Consider the following 22,957-nt stretch of genomic DNA (forward strand, 5'->3'; position numbering starts at 1 on the left):
TCTAGACTGCTTTGTTCAGTACCGATCCTGCCTAAGCATTTTGGGGCTACAAAGTACCAAATCCAGTTTTCTTATAGAGGCATTGATCTACATTGCATCCACCTTTCCATGTTATTTCAGGAATCCAGCAGGGGTGTAGAGCCTGTAAGGTGGTTTTTTTTTTCCTGTTGTCCAGACTTTTCAACATGAACAACACTAGTGGAGGAATTAAGTTGGATTCCATTTCATGTTTAAAAAAAAAAAAAAATCTTTCACAGACTAGACAGTATATAGCAAGGTCAATTTATGATGTTTTTATGATGTCATATGTCATCCAGAGCATCTACTATGGCAGTGGCTATGAGATGTCTAGCTTGACTAAGAGTCTCTGATATGGACTTCAATCTCCATGTTTAGGAGAAGAACTTTTTGACGATTCCATTGAGGTGGCCATGCAAAAATTGACAACATGAAAAGAATTGGAATTCTTTAGTCAGAACAAAGACTAAGCCTCCAGCTTCACAGCAGTCTGCTAAGCCTTCTGCTTCTAGACCACCACTGCAAAAGAAGCAAAAACAACCAATCAAGCGGAAAGTTGGAAAATGCTACGAATGCTTTACTGCTTTATCCTCTAAGCAGGATTAACCAATTTTGTTTGTTTTTTTACTGAAACACGCCTCCTATTGTACCATCAATATACATACTGTACTTTTTCAGGATGCTTATGTAATTACCTTGAGTATCTTTCCCTACTCGCGGTTTTGCTATTGTTTAATGGACACTATCCACAACACCCTTTTATCTCATTTTTTATTCTAAAGGAACCCGGAGGTTTGAGAGTGACTATAGGGGAGGAGGAGGCCACCACATCCTTTTATAGGATTTTTAAAAATTATTCCAGTTTATATCGAACAGAGTTTCTCTCTTGAAGTTTCATGATCTAAAGTCAGAGTGTTGTACAAGCTCAAACACCAGTACGCACTACCAAAATTCCAATAGATTATGATTACTCTGCCTTATTCATTCCTACTTAAATGAGGATTTAGTCGTCATATTTTTGCATCTCTCAGTTTTTCTTATTGTGTTAGTGCTGCTGTGTAGATTCAGTTTGTGAAATATTTAGCACGTGTTTTATCTGGTCACAAGAGAGACTGTGCCAACCATGTACAGCTGGAGAGGTGGTGGGTGGTGATATCTAACGTTTTGAATTTTTGTCTGAGAAAGCCAAATATGGGCTTGGTATATATAGAAGTGAAGTAGTAATTTTGTGTTATGGGATTTGGGAGGCGGGGAGAGTGTCTCAGGTTACCTTTGTCTAATACAGGCAGTTCTCGAGTTACAGACACCCAACTTAAGTACAACTAGTACTTAAGAACGCAATTGCGACTTCATTTGATTTCACTGAGCAATATCTCCAGTGGCTTAGACTCCTTCACTTCTCCTCCTGCAGCAGATTCAGAAATGATGCATGGCCACATTTAGAACAGTGTGTGGTTGTTAATGCTGTACCTTTAAAGGGAACACTGGTAGGGACAGTTGACACTTTTGTTGCAGAGGTAAGCAGCAAGAATCTTAAAATCTACAAGTTCTGAGTTACATACAAATCCAACTTAAGAACAGCTTTAAAAATGTAGCTCGTTCTTAACCTGGGGACTGCCTGTGTTACATTTTATTTAAAGGTCAGAAACCATTCAGTGTGACAATATGCAATAACCAAGGATATCGGGAGGCGGAGGGGTAGGGGGTTCACATTTCTGTAATCTTCTAGCAGATCTGACTTTAAGCAAGGTTTGGACAAGTTTCTGGAGAACAGATTCCTAAACGATTAGTAGCCAGATAGACTTGGATGTTGCTACTTCATTTATATTAAGGTCTGGGTCTTTCCGTGTGATTCAGACTGACTACTCAGAAACAGGATGCTGGACTTAATGGTCCATTGGTCTGTTGCTTCATAACGTTTGCATTTTTTTCTTTAACTGCTGTGAACTTATTTTGTGATGATGGGAGTACTAACAATCTATACTTCATACAAGGAAAAGAGCATCTTTCTAGTTGCTCACCGGAGAGATCCTGCAGGAATGGACCCTGACGACATTTACCATCTTTCCTCCAGTTTAAAAAGGTAAGGTCCATTTTACATAACAAGCATGCCCCCTCAAAATATGCATAATAGATTGTCATTTTCCAATAAACAGGTAGAATTCATCCTGTTAATTGAATATTCTGTCTTGGCCTTCCCAGACAGTCCAAACAAGTGGGAATAATCTCTCCTTCCCCAACATGTGGAGATATACAGTTATGTGAAAAAATTAGGACACCCCATGAAATATTCAGTTCTTTCTTAAGAAATGTTCACATATCCATGTCAGATCTTTCTTTTTTATTTATCTCTGGAAAAGAAAGTGATGTAATTGCAGGTAAACATCTAAAATTTCCTTGATTTACTCATGAAACAAAAGATATCCACAAAAAGTGTATTTTAACTGAGGAATAAATTAGGACACCCCACAGAAATTAGGATGACCTCACTTAAAGTGGCTCAAATCACACACAGGTGTATCACATCAGGTGCACATGATTAGAACATTGTTACTCAGTATTTTCAAGGAGGTTTGCTCATGACTGCTGTGGTGAGAGTGAACACCACGGTGAGATCAAAAGAGCATTAGCTGTTCAAAAATGATATTTTAATAAGTTTCAGGATGTGTGGGGGCCATTAATAAATTATTGTAATGAATAGATAGCATTTTTTCCTGATTATCATAAATGAAAGAATGGAGAGGGGTGTGGGTTTTCGATTTTCATTATTGGTTATGAAGGGAAGGAATTATTTTATTATATTGTATGTATTAAATGATATTAGGGATTAAATCTTATTTTGGGAGAAATTGTGGTATTTCAAGTGATGTACTAAGTTAATATGTTGTTACTTTCTGTGCACTTGATGTAAAATATAAAATGAATAAAGAATTTAAAAAAAAGAGTTGTCTGAGGCCTTCAGAAAGATCTCATAATAATTTGACATTAGTCATTCCACGGTCAGGAAAATAATGTACAAGTGGGAGACTTTCCAAACAACTGCCAACATGCCCAGGTCTGGTCATCCAAGCAAGTTAACCCCCAGAGCAGAGCACAAGATGCTAAAAGAAGTCTCCAAAAACCCTAAAATGTCATCACGGGACCTACAGCAGACTCTTGCTACTTACTGTTGATGTGAAAGTGCATGCCTCTACAATCAGAAAGAGACTGCACAAATTTAACTTGCATGGGATATGTGCAAGGAGGAAATCTTTGCTCTCTAAAACATCAAGGCCAGACTGAAGTTTGCCAGAGAGAACGTAGACAACACCAGGACTTCTGGAATAGTGTTTTATGGACAGATGAGTCTAAAATTGAATTATTTGGACACCAGAAAAGAAGACAAGTTTGGTGTACACCAAATACCAACTGTGAAGCGTCATGGTTTGGGGATGCTTTGCTGCAAAGGACCTGGCCAGCTCACCATCATAGAATCCACCATGAATTCTACCGTGTATCAGAGGGTGCTTGAGGAACATGTGAGACCATCTGTAAGAAAATTAAAGATGAAGCAGAACTAGACCCTGCAACATGACAATGACCAAACCATACCAGTAAATCCACCAAGAACTAGCTGAAAACTAAGAAATGGAGAGTCCTGGAGTGGCCGAGTCAAAGCTCTGGTCTTAAGAACATAAGAATTGCCGCTGCTGGGTCACATCATGCCCAGCAGTCCACTCACACGGCGGCCCCTAGATCAAAGACCAGTGCCCTAACAGACCAGCCCTACCTGCGTACGTTCTGGTTCAACAGGAACTTGTCTAACTTTGTCTTGAATCCCTGGAGGGTGTTTTCCCTTATAACAGCCTCCGGAAGAGCGTTCCAGTTTTCCACCACTCTGGATGAAGAAGAACTTCCTTACGTTTGTACGGAATCTATCCCCTTTTAACTTTAGAGAGTGCCCTCTCGTTCTCCCTGTCTTGGAGAGGGTGAACAACCTGTCCTTATCTACTAAGTCTATTCCCTTCAATATCTTGAATGTTTTGATCATGTCCCCTCTCAGTCTCCTCTTTTCAAGGGAGAAGAGGCCCAATTTCTCTAATCTTTCGCTGCACGGCAACTCTTCCAGCCTCTTAACCATTTTAGTCGCTGTTCTCTGGACCTTTTCGAGTAGTACCGTGTCCTTCATGTACGGCGACCAGTACCATGCGCAGTACAGCGGCATGATAACCTTCTCCGATCTGTTTGTGATCCCTTAATCATTCCTAACATTCTGTTCGCCCTTTTCACCGCTGCCGCACATTGCGCGGACAGCTTCTTCGACTTGTCAACCAGTACTTCCAAGAACTTCATTTGCCATATTTGCGGCCCATTTCTCGAGCTTGGGGAGATTTGAAATAGGCTGTACATGTAAGAAACCAACATCTCACAGCTGAAATAATTCTGCATTGAGGAGTGAGCCAAACTTTCCTCAGCCCGATGTCAGAGACTGATAGATGGCTACAAGAAGTGTCTCACTGCAGTTATTTCAGCCAAAGGGGATAACACTAGCTATTAGGGTGTCCTAATTTATTTCTCAGTTAGAATACACATTTTTGTGGATATCTTTTGTTTCATGAGTAAATTAAGGAAACATTTTGTTGTTTACCTGCAATTACATCACTTTCTTTTCTAGAGATAAAAAAAAGATTTGACATTGATATGTGAACATTTCTTAAGAAAGAACTGACTGTTTCATGGGGTGTCCTAATTTTTTCCACATCTGTGTATGTATTCCTGCCATAGCCACTCTAATAGGCAAGGTAATTCAAAGAATAATGAAACATTTGTGCCTGGTCATTCTGATAACTGAGGAATGACCATGGTGGCTGTGATATATGGGCCTCATAGAGACTCAAACAGGGCAACTAAATTTCTGGCTCTTTTTCCTGTGTATTTTGTCTTCCCAGTTGCAAGAAAATTAAATACATTAGTCAAAAGATGTTTAAAAAAACTGTACAATCAAGCTTCATATGTCTTCTTTATCACCACTTCCTAGGTTTGATGATAACTACACACTAAGAATAACTTTCATCAGTGGGAAAACCAAGCACCAGAGGGAAGCGGAATTCACCAGCTCCATTGCTAAATTCTTTGATGAAAATGGGACATTGGTAATGGATATCTATGAACCAGCAGTCTCCAGACTTCATGATGGCTTGGCTATGGAAAAAAAAAGACAGTAGTAGAACAGCTGACCTTGCCTGCTGCGATCATGCTAAGTTAAAGTAATAATACAATAAAGTGAAAGAATGCTAATGCCTCTGTTTAGTCCTGAAATCCTACTCGATTCTGGATGGGCAGGAGTTTAAATCTTGGATCCAAGAATTTGGAAGCTACTATCTAGCTTCACTCAGCTTGGATCTGTCCCCTTGCAGTGTTGTCCTGCCCTTCTGGTTTGTCCATCATTATCTTAGATTGATGGCATTAACATCTCCCCAAGGAGTCCGCTAGTTAGACTCCACCCTTTTTAAGTTTTTTAAATCTAGCTATGCTTTGACACGGCATAAAGCCAGGTGATATTCTTGATTTGGTTTTCCTTCACATTTTCTGTTCATTCTTTTTTTTGTTTGCACTCTCTGATACTTAGCAATTTAGGACAAAGCCTCATATCAGATAATTCTGTCCACCTGCAATCAGTTTTCCTTATTTTTGTATTTATTTAATGGCTAAACAAATAGCTGTTTTGTACACTGTCTATTGAGGGGAAGGAAGTTTGATACTCTCCTGTGCGTCAGGTTTTGTGCTTTTACTGTAACAGGTCATAAAGATCAGCATTTTTAGATCTGTAAATTTCCCTGTCCTTCCTCACTGCCCTATCTCATATGCATTTCTGTCAAATGTTCCTTGTAAGAATTGCCATTTTCTAAATACAATTTTTTTCAATAAAAGGAAAGAACAGATGTGAAAACTGTTTTGAAAGCTTAATGGATGAGAGAGTAAAGGGCACAACGTCATAGTCTGATGCCTGAGATTGGTTCTGTATAGAACATAGTCCCCTACAAACACCCTTTGAGAGTGTTCCTTTTCTGACCATATAACTTTGTAAATAAATTTTTTAAGCTTCATATGCCAGAACTACTCATAAGTTCGCTGTGCTGGCTGGTTTCCTAGTGCAGGTACTACTGGTCCAAATTTTGGGGTTAGGTGCAATACAATCTGCAAGCAAAAAAGAAAAGGAAGTAGAGGCAAGTTACAGAGAAGAAAAAATAACCTCTGCTTAATTCACCAAACCACCTGAGCACCTCTGCAAAGAGAATGTTTTGATAACTGGCAAATCGGTTCAGAACCTTACTGGCTTTCGGGTTTCTTTTGTTTAATTTTTCTTTTGCACTCCTGTCCTCTCTGATGGCAAAGAGCATAGGAATTGCCGCTGCTGAGTCAGACCAGTGGTCCATCATGCCCAGTAGTCCGCTCACGCGGCGTCCCTCTGGTCTAAGACCAGCGCCATAGCTGAGACTAGCCCTATCAGCGTATGTCCTTGTTCAGCAGGAACTTGACTAACTTTGTCTTTAATCCCTGGAGGGTGTTTTCCCTTATGACAGATTCCAGAACAGGTTTTCAGGATCTCCACCATGAATATGTCTGAGATGGATTTGCATGCACTGCCTCCTTGAAATGCAAATCTATCTCATGCATATTTATTGTGAATATTCTGAAAACCTGACCTGGCTCTGGCTCTCGAGGACTGGAATTGCCTACCCCTACTCCAGAAGATTGTTCCAGTTTTCTACCACTCTCTGGGTGAAGAAGAACTTCCTTACATTCGTATGGAATCTATCCCGTTCTCCCTACCTTGGAGAGGGTGAACAACCTGTCCTTATCTACCAAGTCTATTCCCTTCAGTACCTTGAATGTTTCGATCATGTCCCCTCTCAAAGCAAATGTATGTGAGCAGGATTAGCACATGGCCATTGGGAAAAAAAAGGCACGAACAGCCAGTTAGCACCAGGACTAACTTTTTGATTGAAGACTGCAAACAGAAACATTATTGGTAATCAAGCTTTTTCACTTGGTGAGTCATATTAACCAAGAATTATAGTCACCAATTCTATTGTACTTTATACAAAATGCATTTGTATGAAAAGGTTCCAAACAGTCAAGTGTGGCATCATTTTATTAAAAGGTTATACAGTAACTAGTCTTTAAGCCCGTTACATTAATGGGTGCTAGAGTTGATGTCTGTCTGTCTGGGGGGGAGTGTTCTGTCTCTCCTTGCACGCTGCCTGTCTGTCATTTTTTCTGTCTGTGTCTCTCCCTATGTCCTTAGTGCCCTCAGTGCCTCCTTCCTATGTCCTTAGTGCCCCTTCCAATGTCCATAGTGTCCCTAGTGCCTCCTTCCCATGTCCTTAGTACCCCTTTCTACGTCCTTAGTGCCCCCATTACCTCCTTCCTGTGACCATAATGCCCCCAGTGCCTCCTTCCTGTGTCCTCAGTGCCTCTGTCCTGCTTTGTGCCCTCGGTGCCCCTTTCTATGTCCTTAGTGTCTCCAGTACCTCCTTCTTATGTCCCCATCATTATCTTCCAGACTTTGTCCCACCCCCGATGCCAGCCTGCCTCCCATCCCCCTGAGCAGCATGTTTCCATTTAAACCCCCCACCCCCCGATGCCTGCCTGCCTCCCATCCCCCTAAGCAACATGTTTCCATTTAAACCCCCCCCCCCCCCGATGCCTGCCTGCCTGCCTTCCATCCCCCTGAGCAGCATGTTTCCATTTAAAGCCCCCCCCCGATGCCAGCCTGCCTCCCATCCCCCTTCCATTGACCCTCCCCCTCATTCCAGACTGCCTCCCATCCCCCTGAAGCAGCATGTTTCCATGGAAACCACCCCACCCCCTGATACCAGCCTGCCTACCTGCCTTCCATTGAAACCCCCCTACTCCCCCTCCGATGCCAGCCTACCTGCATGCCTCCCATCCCCCTTCCATTGACCCCCCCATGCCAGTCTGCCTGCCTCCCATCCCCCTGAGCAGCATGTTTTTAACACCCCCTTGCGCTGACCCTCCCAGCCGACCCTCCCACTGCTAGACGGCCAACAAACCTCGCAGCTCCAGCAGCGTCCCAGGCACAGTAAACATGCTGCTTCAGGTCTACTGGCCTAATTTCCTCTGCCGCGTCCCTGATGACGTCATCAGGGACGCAACAGAGGAAATTAGGCCAGTAGAAGACCTGGGATGCTGTGCCTGGGATGCTGCTGGAGCTGCGAGATTTGTTGGACGTGTAGCGGTGGGAGGGTCGGCTGGGAGGGTCAACAGGAGTTTCTGGTGTGCTGGGTAGGGTGGGGGGGGGGAGTCACGGCGTGTTAGTGGTGTGCTGGGTACGGTCGTCGGCGGGGGAGTCGCAGCGTGTTACCTGGCCGGTCCTTACACATGCGCACTCTTACCGCCACAGCCTGACGGATCAGGGAAGCATGCAGTAAGAGTGCGCATGTGCGCTTAGCATTTTATTATTATAGATTCCTAGTTCTACCCAAAGCAAGGTACCTCTGACTTTACTAACACACAAATCCAATGTCTCCTGCAAAAGTTAGGCAAACTTGCCTATTGAAATGATTCATGAAAGAAACTAGGAGAAGCCCAATGCATTGCTTATGGATGTGCCCCCAGTACCTACTATTCCTAAATGTAACTTGCTGTGAGCTACATCCAAATAAAACAACCAACACATTGCCATACAGAGAGAGACAATAAGGTAGATACAACTTCATTCACTGGAAACTACAACACTGTACCAGTACTTATCCTAGAACAAACAGGCAGCATATTTTCACAGTACTAGTGCTGCCCGATTCAGGAAAAAAAAATTTGATTCGATTTAGCCTATTGAATCGATTATTCAGTTTTCCTGCCCAAGAGGGTGTTTTTTTCAAACATCCTGGTGGGTTTATTTTATAGCCTCTTCAACCCCTTTGCCCTCTCTTACCAATACTGGCGCTGCAGTGTAAACAAAATAAACAAGACTTTTCCTCTCTCTGTTAAATCCTAGCTCACGTTCATGGTCTTAACACCACCTCTGGCAGGATACACATTAGAGAATGACACGGGGAAAATAACTATCTGTCCCCGGATCACCGCCTCATCCCCGCAGCATCCACCCTTCCCTTTGGCACCCCTCGCTTGGTCCGTGCATATCTATCTATCTATCTCTCTCTCATATCTGCCTGCTGTCCTTGGATAACACCTGTTACAGGTAAGTAACTGCTTTGTCAGCCTTCTCCAGTTGGGTTTTCAGATTTACCCTAATGAGATAAATTTGCTTATTACAGAGCTTGCATATCTGCTGAGGACATCTAATTCTATCTTCAGCTTTCCAGATAGACCCAGTTGCTAAATAATTCTTGCATAGCTCATACTATGAGATTGATACCTAGTAAAAGTTGGCTTGGGGCACAACTCCTTGAGCTGAACCTATTAAACAGTACATTTTCCGTTTGTCTTTTGTTTTCTACCTTCCATTTAGCTGTATGAGAAACAGAACCCAAAACCACATCTATTCAAAGGGAAATACAGTACAAAACATTTGAGAAAATCTCGCTGCAGTGCAGAGGAAGCAAACGGGAGAGCAGAGAAGCAGAAACCTGTGCACACACACCCCCTCAGACCAGAGGGGGCGAAATGCATGGCCCCCCACAGAGGAACTTGATAAGAACTAAAGTGAAGCGCAGAGGGGCGGAAATGACACGAGGACCATGGACGACACTAAACTGCTAAACTGAATCACGGATTGAAATAGAGATGGGCGGAAGTGACGCGTAGACCATACAAGAAACTAATAAGAGTTAAAGTGAAGCGTGGACTGAAGCAGAGAGGGGCGGAAGTGACGCGTGGACCATACAAGAAACTAATAAGAGTTAAAGTGAAGCGCAGACTGAAGCAGAGAGGGGCGGAAGTGACGCGTGGACCATACAAGAAACTAATAAGTTAAAAAGTGAAGCGCGGACTGAAGCAGAGAGGGGCGGAAGTGACGCGTGGACCATACAAGAAACTAATAAGAGTTAAAGTGAAGCGTGGACTGAAGCAGAGAGGGGCGGAAGTGACGCGTGGACCATACAATAAACTAATAAGAGTTAAAGTGAAGCGTGGACTGAAGCAGAGAGGGGCGGAAGTGACGCGTGGACCATACAAGAAACTAATAAGAGTTAAAGTGAAGCGTGGACTAAAGCAGAGAGGGGCGGAAGTCAGAGACGGGCTGATCTTTGGAGCGCGAGAGAAGGACGGCTTTGTGGTGGAGGATCGTAGAGGTGAGGAAGATACAAGGACGTGCCAGGAGAACTTAGCGCCTCTCTTGGTCTTAGCAGAGATCAATGCATTGCTATTAATTCTGAGACACACAGAGCCATATAGTGCAAAATCTTAGCTTTACCTTTGACGTTCCGGGCATCTTTCTAATAATACCTCTTAGAATTAGTGCTATGCTTTGCATGTAGGGCAGGGGTGTCAAAGTCCCTTCTCGAGGGCCGCAATCCAGTCGGGTTTTCAGGATTATCCCAATGAATATGCATGAGATCTATTAGCATACAATAAAAGCAGTGCATGAAAATAGATCTCATGCATATTCATTGGGAAAATCCTGAAAACCCGACTGGATTGCGACCCTCCAGGAGGGACTTTGACACCTCTGATGTAGGGTTACCAGCGGGAAAGGGTAAACCGCGGAGCTGGCGGATCTAAAACCAGCCATAAATTGACAGGGTGAATCCAGCCCTTCTAAACCCCACTTGGGCTCTGGGAGGAAGGGGAGAGGTGAGGTGCTGGGGTCAAAAAAATAAGAACTCATGTGTTAAGAACATCTTTGAAGAATTTTGTAGCTGCCTGAAAAAAAAATCTCGTTTTCTACAACACTAACACATCAAAGACAACGACAGTATATACCAGAAAACATAGGTGCAGCCACATATGAAAGTCTGGCTATGAACATTGATGCTTTAATGACCAAAGAGAGAGAAGAGGACTGTAATAGGATCTTTGTTGCCCAAACCTAGTTAGGTGCGGTGAGATATGAGATGGTGAGGAAAGCGCTTTGAGTTCAGACCTCTCAGTATTTAAATTCTCCTACTTTACTCAAGAAATGCTGGCATCTAGGGTAAAATTGTGGAACGGAACCCTCCAAGGTGGTGGAACTCCCTTCCAAAGGAATTAAAACCAGAAAGTTTGAGAAAGGGATAAAGACCCTCCTCTTCACAGACTAACTAATAAAGCAACGTAGAGGAAATAGCTGGCTGGTCCCCACTAGGAACACGATAGGTTGAGGATACGCTAAACAAAGTACAGTTAACTAAAATGATCAGGATGTATGTAAATCTAAGATGAAAAAATGCGGATCTCTTTTTTCACTTTGTTCTATCTTTATTCATTTTTTCCAACACACTTTTTCTTTACATGTAATTATCTTTCTCACTTTTTCACCACATCCTCTTTTCGTGCACTCACCATTGTTTTCATTCTTCATAATACTCATAGTATCACTCACAAATGGTTCACACCTATCTACGACACCATCTTATGTAGGACCCCTGAGGAAGAAATATTCTTCGAAACATGGACCGTGTTGAGTCCGGTCCATGAGGATATTAGGACCAGTTTTGGGATTTTTTTTTTGTATATATGTTATATATGCTTTTATGACTTTTTAATAAATTCCTGCTCCTTGTACGTTCTACTGCAGTTTTGGTTTTCTTCTCTGTAAATCTAAGATGAACATAGAACACAATGATCTTTCACTGCAGGTAGTTGAGGCCAGCAACGTGCTAGATTTTAAGAAAAAATGGGATAAGCTTGTGGGATCACTTCAAGGGAGAAATTAGGGTGGTGGGTCATTAGAGTGGGCAGACTTGTTGGGCCGTGGCCCTTTTGTGCCGTCATTTTCTATGTTTCTATGTTTCTATATGTGTATATACTTGGATATGGTATATGGTTTCTGTACTGAAAACCATCTCAGAAAATGCTAACTCTGTATTGTAACATCTTTACAGAAGCTCGTGCATTGTAACACTATTATAGAGGCTCATGTAGGCCATTCTGAATTGACTTCCCAGTCAGTAGTAGTAGCAGTATAGAAGTGAACAATAAACCCCCAAAGTCTGCCACCAGGCTGTGCCTCTCTGTTTTAGAAAGGTCTGGCGACCCCTGTGGTATGGGGTATGCTTTGTTTGCACCCCTTAGCACCAGCCCTGCTTTTCCCCCAGTACCATTGAGCAACCCCTGTGATCTTCCTTTGTATACAAAACTCATTGTTTTCTATGATGTATCTTTTGCTTATTGGGGCCACCCTCCCCTCCTTACTAGTGACGGCTTTGCTCGTTTGAAGGTTCGCAAGTGCCATGGCTGCTTCAGTGAGCTCCCAAAAGACGACGCTCTTCCGCCAAGAAGCCAGTGGGGTCACCTATAGAATCCCAGCACTGCTGTACATCAAAGAAACAGGTACCTTCCTGGCGTTCGCAGAGAGGCGCGCCACCTACAAAGATGCCGACGCAGAATACCTGGTCATGAGACGAGGGCTGATGCAAAGCGATTCAGTTCAGGTAGGTGGTCGAAATGATTGATTTAGGCAGCAGCTGGATCTGTTCTCTGAAGGTATTCTGTCTCTCATAGTAAGCTCTTTGTTAACCCTTTCATGCCCTTGTTGCTCTATGGCAACTGAAATATTTACAGCATAAAAATAGTATGGGCACAAAAGGGTTAAATGGCGCCACTGTTGACCATGTAAATGCTTTTAAATATCATCCTGGCAGTATTTAAAACAACACACAGAGGATCAAGTCAGGCAAAACATAATATGACATCGTGTAACCAGAAGTTCAACGCGGTTAACAAAAGATTAACAATAAAATAATATAACGCCTAAAACTATTTAGCCAAATACTTTGAGTAAAGATAAGTTTTCAGCAAAGTTCTGAAATGTTGGTAAGAAAAAGCTTTACGTTACAGCAGTCAAAATTCTTTATCGTAGGAGGCTGCCTGAAATGCTAATGTGGGAGCCAAGTATTTATTTCTTTTATAACCTTGAAATGAAGGAAAAATAAACAGGGCATGGGATTTTCTACTGTATTTGTGAGATGCTCTGAGAAATCTATCAGTCATATAGATAGCAACAGTGCCACTCGCGACCTTATAACAAAGACAACCCGACTTAAACAGTACAAAGGGTCTCGGTGAACAGAGACTAGTCTTTACTGACCCATCACAAGCCGTGTTTTGGCGTACGATCCCTGTATCGGGGGTCAACCAAGTTCCTTGAATGTTAAAAACAAAACTGCGAACAGTATGCTTGAATGATAGTGGCTTCTGTGCTGCCTCGCTCATGCTGGAACTTTTGTCCAGGGAACTAGCGGGTTCTGATCTGTGTTGTCAGCAGAAGAATAAAGTCAGTCGCACAGATGAGTCGCTGCCATTGTCTTGCGGTAATGTTGACTGGTGAAGTTTCTGTTAATATTTTGGAATTATGAGACCGTAGGAACCACTCACTATTGTTTAAGCATACCGTTCATGGGTTGTTGTTTTTTTACATACATAAGAACATAAGAATTGCCACTGCTGGGTCAGATCAATGGTCCATCATGTCCAGTAGTCCGCTCATGCGGTGACCCATAGGTCAAAGACCAGTGCCCTAATTGAGTCTAGCCTTACCTGCATACGTTCTGGTTCAGCAGGAACTTGTCTAACTTTGTCTTGAATCCCTGGAGGGTATTTTCCCCTATAATAGCCTCAGGAAGAGCATTCCAGTTTTCTACCACTCTCTGGGTGAAGAAGAACTTCCTTATGTTTGTACGGAATCTATCCCCTTTTAACTTTAGAGAGTACCCTCTCGTTCTCCCTACCCTTGGTGAACAATCTGTCTTTATCTGCCAAGTCTATTTCCTTATAAGGAACTTGGTTGACTCATAATGCAGATGTTGAGTCAATAAAGACTAGTCCCTGTTCGCTGAGGACCTTTGTGCAGTGTTTAAAATAATCCAAATAGTCTGAGTTAATTTCGGTTAATACTATTTTTACCCGTGTAATAGGTACCAAAGGGTTAAGTCCTTCCTCGCTGGTTGCAAAGTACCTTATCATTTTAACTTGAAACATCTTAGGAATGACAAGGAAAGACTTAAAGATTGGGGTTTCCTGTCACATTATAAACCATGAAACAAAGTCTCAAAACACTTTTCATCAAGGAAGGAAAAGGCCTCAGACTCCCAGCCAATCATGATTAAACATTGTTATGGAGATTATTCACAGTTCTGTGGTTCTACCTGAACTATATAGAAATACAAAATGTGGCTCTGAGTCCCTGAAGCAGCAAAGTTGCAAAATGGTGGACACCGTGACAGTTGTTTCAAGAAGTGTTTGAGCCTCACTGCTGTTTCTTTGTAAACCTATCAAGTTTAATAAAATTTGATAAAATCGTTTATCTGGGTTTACTAAGCGAATAACAATCCAACAAAGGTACAGTTAAACATAAGATAGACATTTACTAATAACGGAGGGACATAACAAACCGATACAATAGGTCAATAAAGGGAGAAATACAATATTTATAAGGAAAGAAACAAATAAGGTAAATACAACAGGAATGAGAGGAGGAAAAGAGAGAGAAGAGAAAAAAAAGAAGAAAAGTCAGTTAAAAAGAAGCTAAGGAAGTTTTAGCAGTTGATCTATGTTTAGCAGTTCAATGGTTTCAATGGCTGGGGACAGGAAGGTTCCTTGGAGTCCTGCCTGTCCCACTATTGAAAATGTAATAGTGAAATAGCACCTCCCACTGGTAGGATAGTAGCTGGAGGACTCCTGCTTATCTTAAAGGGAACAGTTTTCCTGTCCTAAGGAAATAAGTAAAAATGTATTGAAGCAAATGTTCTCTTTCAGGAAATGCAGGCCTTAGCCAATGAAACAAAATATAATTACAAAGAAGAACATTAGGAGTGCAGGATATATTTCAAAATGTGTCAACTAGAGAATGACACAGGGACAAATAATAGTTCCCACAATAACTTAATTTCCCCATTCCGTCTCTGCGAGTTTTGTCACAGTCGCTGTCCCTGTCCCTGTCCCATTCCTGTAAGCTCTGCCTTAACTGCAAAAGCCTTGAACACTTAGGATTTAAAGTGTTTGAGGCTTGTGCAGATGAGGATGGAGCTTTCAGGAACGGGGCAGAGACAGGAAAAGAACTCACGGGGACGGGAAAATGTTGTCCCCTTGTCATTCTCTAGGGTCAACTCCCCTTCTGAATTATGGATTATGACATTAGGTGAAACATTAACTGCATGGGTTAAGGACTGGCTTGGGGGTAGACTTCAGAGGGTAGTGGTAAACGGTACCCTCTCTGATACGACGGAGGTGATCAGCGGAGTACCGCAGGGCTCGGTCTTGGGCCTGATCCTATTTAACATCTTCGTAAGAGACTTGGCTAAAGGGCTTCGAGGTAAAATTACATTATTCGCCAATGACGCCAAACTATGCACATAGTAGGCAAAAGCACAGTGCCCAACAAAAGCTCAATGCCCGACAGTATGACGCAGGACCTACTGCTGCTGGAGCATTGGTCAAAGACTTGGCAACTAAGTTTCAATGCCAAAAAATGCAAGGTCATGCACCTTGGCGGCAAAAATCCATGCAGGACTTACATCCTAAATGGTGAGATCCTAGCAAGGACTGTAGCAGAACGTGATTTGGGGTGATCATTAGCGAAGACATGAAGACTGCCATTCAAGTGGAGAAAGCTTCATCCAAGGTCAGACAAATCATGGGTTGTATCCATAGAAGCTTTGTCAACCGTAAGCCCGAGGTCATAATACCGTTGTACAGATCCATGGTGAGACCCCATCTGGAATATTGTGTACAATTCTGGAGGCCACATTATCAAAAAGACGTGCTGAGAGTTGAGTCGGTTCAGTGAATGGCCACCAGGATGGTCTCAGGACTCGAGGATCTCCCGTATGAGGTATGGCTGGGTAAATTGCAGCTATACTCACTCGAGGAACACAGAGAAAGGGGAGACATGATCGAGACGTTCAAATATGTCACAGGCCGTATCGAGGTGGAAGAGGATCTCTTTTTTCTTAAAGGACCCATGGCAACAAGAGGGCATCCGTTGAAAATCAGGGGAGGGAAATTTCATGGCGACACCAGAAAATATTTATTCACCGAAAGGGTGGTTGATCGCTGGAATAATCTTCCACTAGTTCAAGTTCAAGTTCAAGTTCAAGTTCACTTTATTTTTGATGAATCGCCTATTTAAAACATTCTAAGCGATGTACATTTAAAAACAGATTATAAGAGAACATACAATCATATTAGTAAAACATTAAAAACACCAAAACAAATATTTGTTAGATAATTAAATAATACATTAAAAACAGACATGAGAAGGGGGAAAGGGGGGAAAAGTTACAAATTTTTCTATTGATGGAGGAAAAAAACATATATTAGGAAAAAACATAAATTGGGAAAAAAAAAAAAAAACAAAGAAAGGGTAAGAGAAGAAAAAAAAAAAAAATTATTCGATAAAGGCATCATTAAATAAAAAAGTTTTTAAAAGTTTTTTAAAAGAGATAGGATCTCTATCCTTTCTGATAAAAAGAGGCAGAGTGTTCCAGAGTTGGGGAGCTAAAACAGAGAACATATCGTTTCTCCTTGTTCCCACAATTTTTAAAGAAGGGACCAATAATAACTCTTGTTGTGATGATCGAAGGGATCGATTTGAATGATATGGAATAATCATTCTAGATATAAATTGAGGGGTGTTATGTAGTAGGACCTTAAAGACTAGAAATGCTATTTTAAATGTTATTCGATGATTAATAGGTAGCCAGTGTGACTTAATAAGAAGGGGTGTTACGTGGTCGTATTTTTTTGCTTTATGTATAAGTTTTATGGCCGAATTTTGGATTATTTGGAGTCTTTTCTTTTCTTTTTGGGAAATATTATATAATAAAGAATTACAGTAGTCTAATTTGGAAATGATCATAGAATGAACAAGGATATTAACAGATTTTGGTTCTAAGAAGGATGAAATAGATCTTATCAGACGTAATTTATAAAAACAGGATTTAACCGTTTGACTTATATGATCATGAAAAGATAAGTTCGTATCAATAATAACTCCTAAAATTTTTATGGATGAAACAGATTCAATTGGGTTATTTTCAAGCAAAAAAGGGGAAATTAATATAATGTCTTTTTTCCATGTAAATAGCATTGTTTGTGTTTTTTGTATATTTAGTGAGAGTTTATTGTTGCAGAGCCAGTTTTTTATTGTATCCAATTTGGAGTTGATGGCTATAATTTCATCATAATTTTCAGAATCAAGTGGGTGGAGAAGTTGGATATCATCAGCATAGGAAAATGATGTAAAGCCTAGTGATTGACAAATAGTAAGAAAAGGTGAAAGAAAGATATTGAATAAAAGAGGAGATAGAATAGAACCCTGAGGTATACCAAAAGGCGAAGTGTAAGGGGTAGAGTGATCTTCTTTGATTATGACAGTTGAAGATCGATTGGAAAGAAAAGATTGAAACCATTGTAGTACTTGTCCTCCAATACCGAAGGATTCTAAACGATTGAGTAGGAGAGCGTGATCTATAGTGTCAAAGGCCGCTGAAAGGTCCAAAGAAAAAAGGGCAACCGATCTGTGGTGGTCTAAGTAGTAATGAATATTAGATACCAAGCCTAGCATTGAATATTCTGTGTTATGATATTTCCGGAAACCGGTTGGTTAGGGTGCAGTACGTTTGATGACTCAATAAAGTCAGTTAGTTGTTCAAAAACCAATTTTTCAGTTACTTTTGCTAAGAAAGGCAAGTTTGAAATTGGGCGATAGTTGGCTACCTCATTACGATCAGCATTATATTTTTTCAATATTGGGGTGACGATAGCTTTTTTCCAATTAAGAGGAACAGTGGATGTAAGAAAACTATTTTTGATAAGCGACTGTATATAGGGACCAAAGCAAGAAATGAATTTTTTCAAGTAAAAAGGAGAGATTAATTCTGAACGTGAATTTTTTAATTTAATTCTATGAAAGACTCCTTCTATTTCTTTCACAGTTGGAATTTTAAAATTTAAACATTTAGATGTTGGTAGCGTGAAGTTAGTGTTTTTGTGTAAGGTGTCGTCAACTTTATTTGTAATAAAAGTTTCTCGTATTAGTGCAATTTTTTTACAGAAGTAATCAGCTAAATCTTGAGCTTTAAGTGTATTTTCCAAGATTTTATTATTATTATTTTTTTTAAACTCAGGAGTAATGGATTTAAGAATTAAGAATATTTCAGAGCTATTATTGGCCTTATTAATTTTATTAGAGTAGAACTGTGTGTTTGATTGATTAATTTTATTTTTATATAAGTGTGCTTGTTCCTTATAGCGTTGTAAATTAATAGATGTTTTTGATGAACGCCATTTTCTTTCCAGTGAACGGAGTTGTGTCTTAATAATAGATAGTTCCGTAGTATACCATGGGTTACGAGCTTTACGAATAAGGATAGTTTTAGAGATTAAAGGTGCTTTTTCGTTCAGACAGGATTCTAGTAAGGAGTTCCAAGAAAGAAGTAGGTCATCAACAGAATCAAAGTTAGGAATATTTATCGAAGGACTAAAAAAAGGAGCAATATCGGAGGTTTCTAGTTTAGAAAGGTCTCTGAAAGTGATTTGTTTTGGAGGATCGGAAGAGGAGACTGTTTCTGTTGGGTAGGTGTAAGAGCAAGCAATAGAGATTAAGTGGTGATCAGACCATGGTACAGGAGAAATACAAGGCATCGCATGAGATATGTATTGTGATTTAGTAGTAAATATCATGTCAAGGGTATGTTTTGAGGAATGGGTAGGCTCCCTTATGTGTGTAACCAAATCTAAGGTTTCAATGAATTTAAACATGTCAGTTGTATAAGGATTATTAAGGTCATCAAAGTGGATATTGAAATCTCCTAAGATTATAGAGCAGGTAGAAGCTGAACAGAAATCAAATAGTAGGTTTTGTAAAGAAAATAGTTTAGTGTGATCTATAGGAGGGGGAATGTAGAGTAAAAGGAGATCAGTTTTGGGGTTCTGATTAATTTGGACATGTAAGAATTCAATGGCATTATTATTAATAGATTGATCACGTATTGAAATTAGGTTTTTTTGAAAAATAATAGCAACTCCACCTCCCTTACGATTTACGCGATGATTCCAATAATAGTCATAGTTTGGAGGACAGCAGTATGATAGAAACGCCTCATCACCGGATGTAAGCCATGTTTCTGTAATACATAAAATCTGTAGTCCCTGAAGAAGGATAACATCTTTTAATAAATGATGTTTACTTCGAATAGATCTTGAGTTTATAAGGCCAATTTTTAGAAATTGATTAGTGAAAGGAGAGTGATTTCGAATAGAGGTAAAAGTTTTTAGTTTGAGGTTATTTGAACTTAAAGAAGAGGTAGGAACTGTTAAGAGCGATTGGGGAGAGCGTTTGACAGGTGTGGATGAAATAGGTCTAGAGGGCCTATTCCCCCACAAGACTGAAATATTATTATATGGCATATTTGAAGAGCCTGAGTTATGTAAACAAAAAGTGCAAAATGTCAGAATAATCAGACCAATACAATAAAAGGGAAACGATTTGTAAGTATGATTGAAAAAAGTTAAAAGTACTCCTAGGGGAGAAGAGGGGGCACGCCTAGGGCGCGCACGAAGGAGCGCACAAAGGAGCAGGTTCTGCTCCCTATGCGGCATGTGCCGCAGAGCAGTCCTCTAAATAGGGCATACGCTGACCTTGAAGGGGGCGGAGTCCAGCAGGCCGCTGCTTCGCGGCGGCAGAGGAGCAGTAAGGTAAAGAGACTGAAAATACAAAATACAGTTGGTAAAATAAAAACAGTACAAGATTAAAAACAGATAAAATAACAGGTAATTGAGGCCAGCAGCGTGCCAGATTTTAAGAAAAGATGGGATTGGCATGTGGGATCTCTTCATCGAGGAAGTTAGGGGGTGGGTCATTAGTGTGGGCAGACTAGATGGGCTGTGGCCCTTTTCTGTTGTCATTTTCTATGTTCTATGTTCTATGTAGCAGAGCGTCTGTGTGAGCTCTCTAACCTCTCTTTATTCGTCTGCTTTCTTGCAGTGGGGCTCCATTATCCCGCTGTCTTTGGCTACTTTACCATCTCATCGGACTATGAACCCGTGTCCCGTGTATGAGAAGAAAAACCAGGTTCTTTTTTTGTTCTTCATCTGTGTGCACCAGGACAGCACCGAGTGCAACCAGATCTTCTTGGGGAAGAACGCAGCCAGGCTCTGCTACATCTCCAGCAAGGACCACGGTGTGACCTGGAGCCAACTGGCAGATCTAACCCAGGAAGTCATTGGAAAGGACATCGCCAACTGGGCCACGTTTGCTGTGGGCCCAGGACATGGGCTCCAGCTGCAGTCCGGTAGGCTAATTCTTCCAGCCTATGCATATTACATCCATCGTAGATGCTGTAACTTCCCGCTTCTGTGTTTCACAAGGTCACACTCATTTGCTTTCTATAGTGATGACCTGGGGGGCACTTGGCATTGTGGGAAACTTCTGAGCAAGAAGATCACGGGGGAGTGCAGCATGGCAGAGGTGACTTGTAATGATGGCGCCTATGTTCTGTACTGTAGTGCCCGTAGCACGTATCATAGGCGGACTGAAGCACTCAGTAAGGATTTGGGGCTTAGTTTTGAAAAGCCTCACCTCTCTAAACAGCTGTGTGAACCTCCTTGTGGCTGCCAGGGCAGTGTGGTGAGCTTCATACCCCCGGAAGAGTATCGATGGAAGCAAGATGATAAGGAGGTTAATATCACCCGGAGGCCTGGCCCGGAGAGAGCCCAAATCCATGTCCCTAGGCGCTCCGTATCGTGGTTCCTCTACTCCCACCCCACGAACAGAAGGGAGCGCTCAGACCTGGGCATCTATGTGAATAAATCCCCCCTCAGTCTCAACTGCTGGGATGACCCCTGGATCATGAATAAGGGACCAAGTGGATACTCCGATCTGACCATCTGTGAGGATTCTTTCCACTTCGGCTGCCTCTTTGAGTGTGGCACTGTTGAAGCCTGGGAAGAAATAGCATTTCAAAAGGTCTCACTTGAAGCACTCCTGAAGGACTAGTTTGTTTATTTTCAGAACTACACTTACTAAATCTTCAAGACTGTAAAGCAGCAGTTTATTATAATGATTCATCACAGAAGCATAAACAGTTCAAGAAAAGCAAAGGTTGATGGGCATGAGACTGGGGTAGCTTCCATTATCCTCTGTTTAATGCTGTCTGGCATTAAACAGAGTGAAAACTTTAGAGCGCCAAAAACAAGCAGGAAAGGGGCCCTTAGTTAGCTAAGAAAGTCCTTTGGGTAAATGGATTAGATCTTTGGCAAAAATCCTGGAACCATCGTCATTGAATATTCTGATTCATTCCCTCATCATCTCAAAAATAGATTATTGTTAACTCTTTATAGAAGGGAATCTGCCAGAAAGACATTAGGCGCCTTCAGTTACCATATTTTCCGCTCCATAAGACGCATCTGACCATATGACGCACCCTAGATTTAGAGGAGGAAAACAAGAAAAAAAACCATTCTGAACCAAATTCTCCTTGCCAGGCTCTGCACCCTGTCCCCCCCTCTGGTGGTCTAGTGGTAGGTCATGACAGGGCAGGTAGGCCTAGTGACAGGCAGGCCCCATACCCCCCAGTACCATAACTCATCCCCATCCCCCCACGTACCCCAGTACCTTTTTTAATCATCCCCCCCTTGTACCTTTTTAATCATAGCGCCCCTTGTACCTTTAATCATCCCCCCCTTGCACCTTTTTAATCATACCCCCGTACCTTTTTTTTTTTTTTAAACCCTGTACCCTTTTTTAATCCTTTCCTCCTTCCCTCGATGGCTCCTTACTATTTCCGGGCAGCAGGTGCACAATTCAGGAGCACGGCAGTCAGGGCCAAGCTTTACACACTCCCGCTTGAGCCCGGGCCTCTTTCCGAATGGCTGCCAGCGGTTCTCACATGTCCCAGGAGAACTGCAGCCAGCCATTCGGAAAGCGGCGCGGGCCCAAGCGGGAGAGTGTAAAGCTTGACCCTGACTGCCGAGCTCCTGACTCGTGCGCCTGCTGCCAGGAAATACAAAGCTGTACGCTGGACCGTCAGGCTTGGAAAAAGGTTTGGCGGCGACGATAGCGGCGGGGGGAGTTGTTTTAAAAAGGTAGTGCGGCTGCAGCGCGGTGTTTTGGAATTGTACGGGGGTGCGGCGAGCGGTGCTGAAACAGGGGGTGTGTTTTGTAATTGTACTTGGGGGTGACGATTAACAAGGTGTTGCAGCTGTGCGGGGGGATTCAAATTTTGCACCTTCGCTTCATAAGATGCACCGAGATTTCCACCCACTTTTGGGTGGAAAAAAGTGCTTCTTATGGAGCGAAAAATACGGTAATACAAAATACCGCTATCAAAGTCATTACAAACACGTTACCCCTCTTTTTTAAAAAAAGCCCACCGGTCCAACGTAGAATACCCTATAAGATTGCCCTCTTAATATTCAAAACCCTCAAAACTAAGGAACCTGCTTTCCTTGACAAAAATTGTATACGATACGAATCTAATAGATCCTCTGGGTTCCTTCTCTAAAAATGATAAATACCCGCAGCTCACCTGCACTTTGGAATGCCTTTTGGGCAGAGCAAAATTTAGATAAATTTCAAAAGCTTTTGACTATTGAATCCTTTATTCTTTTTTCATTGATTCCTTTAGCCCTTTTGGGGTTTTTTCCCATATATGTTCTCTTTCCTATACTCGTTGTAGTTCTTCCCCCTCACCTTCTCGTTCTCAGTACGTTTAATTTTGTGTTTTGTGCTCGTCTGTGTAGAAATTTGTTATTATCTTTGATGTTTTAATTTGGTTTTACCCTTATTTTATTGTCTTTTTTTTTTTAATCTTTATTCATTTTCAAATCCAATACA

The 22,957-nt window shown here is 41.6% G+C and overlaps 2 protein-coding genes across 4 annotated transcripts in view; both read left to right on the forward strand.

Moving 5' to 3' along the window:
* Window positions 1-5,939, forward strand: part of SPCS2 (signal peptidase complex subunit 2) — a 44,094-nt gene extending 38,155 nt beyond the window's left edge. The window contains exons 4-5 of one of the 2 annotated variants that reach the window (XM_033948381.1): window positions 1,967-2,101; window positions 5,036-5,939. In XM_033948381.1, coding sequence (XP_033804272.1) covers window positions 1,967-2,101; window positions 5,036-5,222 — 322 coding nt within the window. In that variant the 3' untranslated portion in view covers window positions 5,223-5,939. The remainder of the gene's footprint in view (window positions 1-1,966; window positions 2,102-5,035) is intronic. The other variant, XM_033948382.1, reaches the window with a different exon arrangement.
* A 4,206-nt stretch (window positions 5,940-10,145) lies between these two features.
* On the forward strand, window positions 10,146-21,622 carry LOC117362738 (sialidase-3-like). 2 transcript variants are annotated; one of them, XM_033949631.1, is made up of 3 exons: window positions 10,146-10,274; window positions 12,341-12,554; window positions 20,108-21,622. In XM_033949631.1, the coding sequence occupies exons 2-3, from the start codon at window positions 12,354-12,356 to the stop codon at window positions 21,116-21,118; spliced, it is 1,212 nt and encodes a 403-aa protein (XP_033805522.1). In that variant the 5' UTR covers window positions 10,146-10,274; window positions 12,341-12,353; the 3' UTR covers window positions 21,119-21,622. The 2 variants fall into 2 exon arrangements, with proteins under 2 accessions (XP_033805522.1, XP_033805523.1); XM_033949632.1 differs by having other exon boundaries at window positions 10,205-10,274; window positions 12,319-12,554.
* Window positions 21,623-22,957: the final 1,335 nt, after the last annotated feature.

Source organism: Geotrypetes seraphini, chromosome 6 (genome assembly GCF_902459505.1).
Source record: "Geotrypetes seraphini chromosome 6, aGeoSer1.1, whole genome shotgun sequence".
Taxonomy (NCBI): domain Eukaryota; kingdom Metazoa; phylum Chordata; class Amphibia; order Gymnophiona; family Dermophiidae; genus Geotrypetes; species Geotrypetes seraphini.

Coding starts and splice junctions, on each gene's coding strand:
- LOC117362738 (XM_033949631.1), top strand. CDS start 12,354: ATGGCTGCTTCAGTGAGCTCCCAAAAGACGACGCTCTTCCGCCAAGAA. Junction 12,555..20,107: donor TGCAAAGCGATTCAGTTCAG/GTAGGTGGTCGA, acceptor GCTTTCTTGCAG/TGGGGCTCCATTATCCCGCT.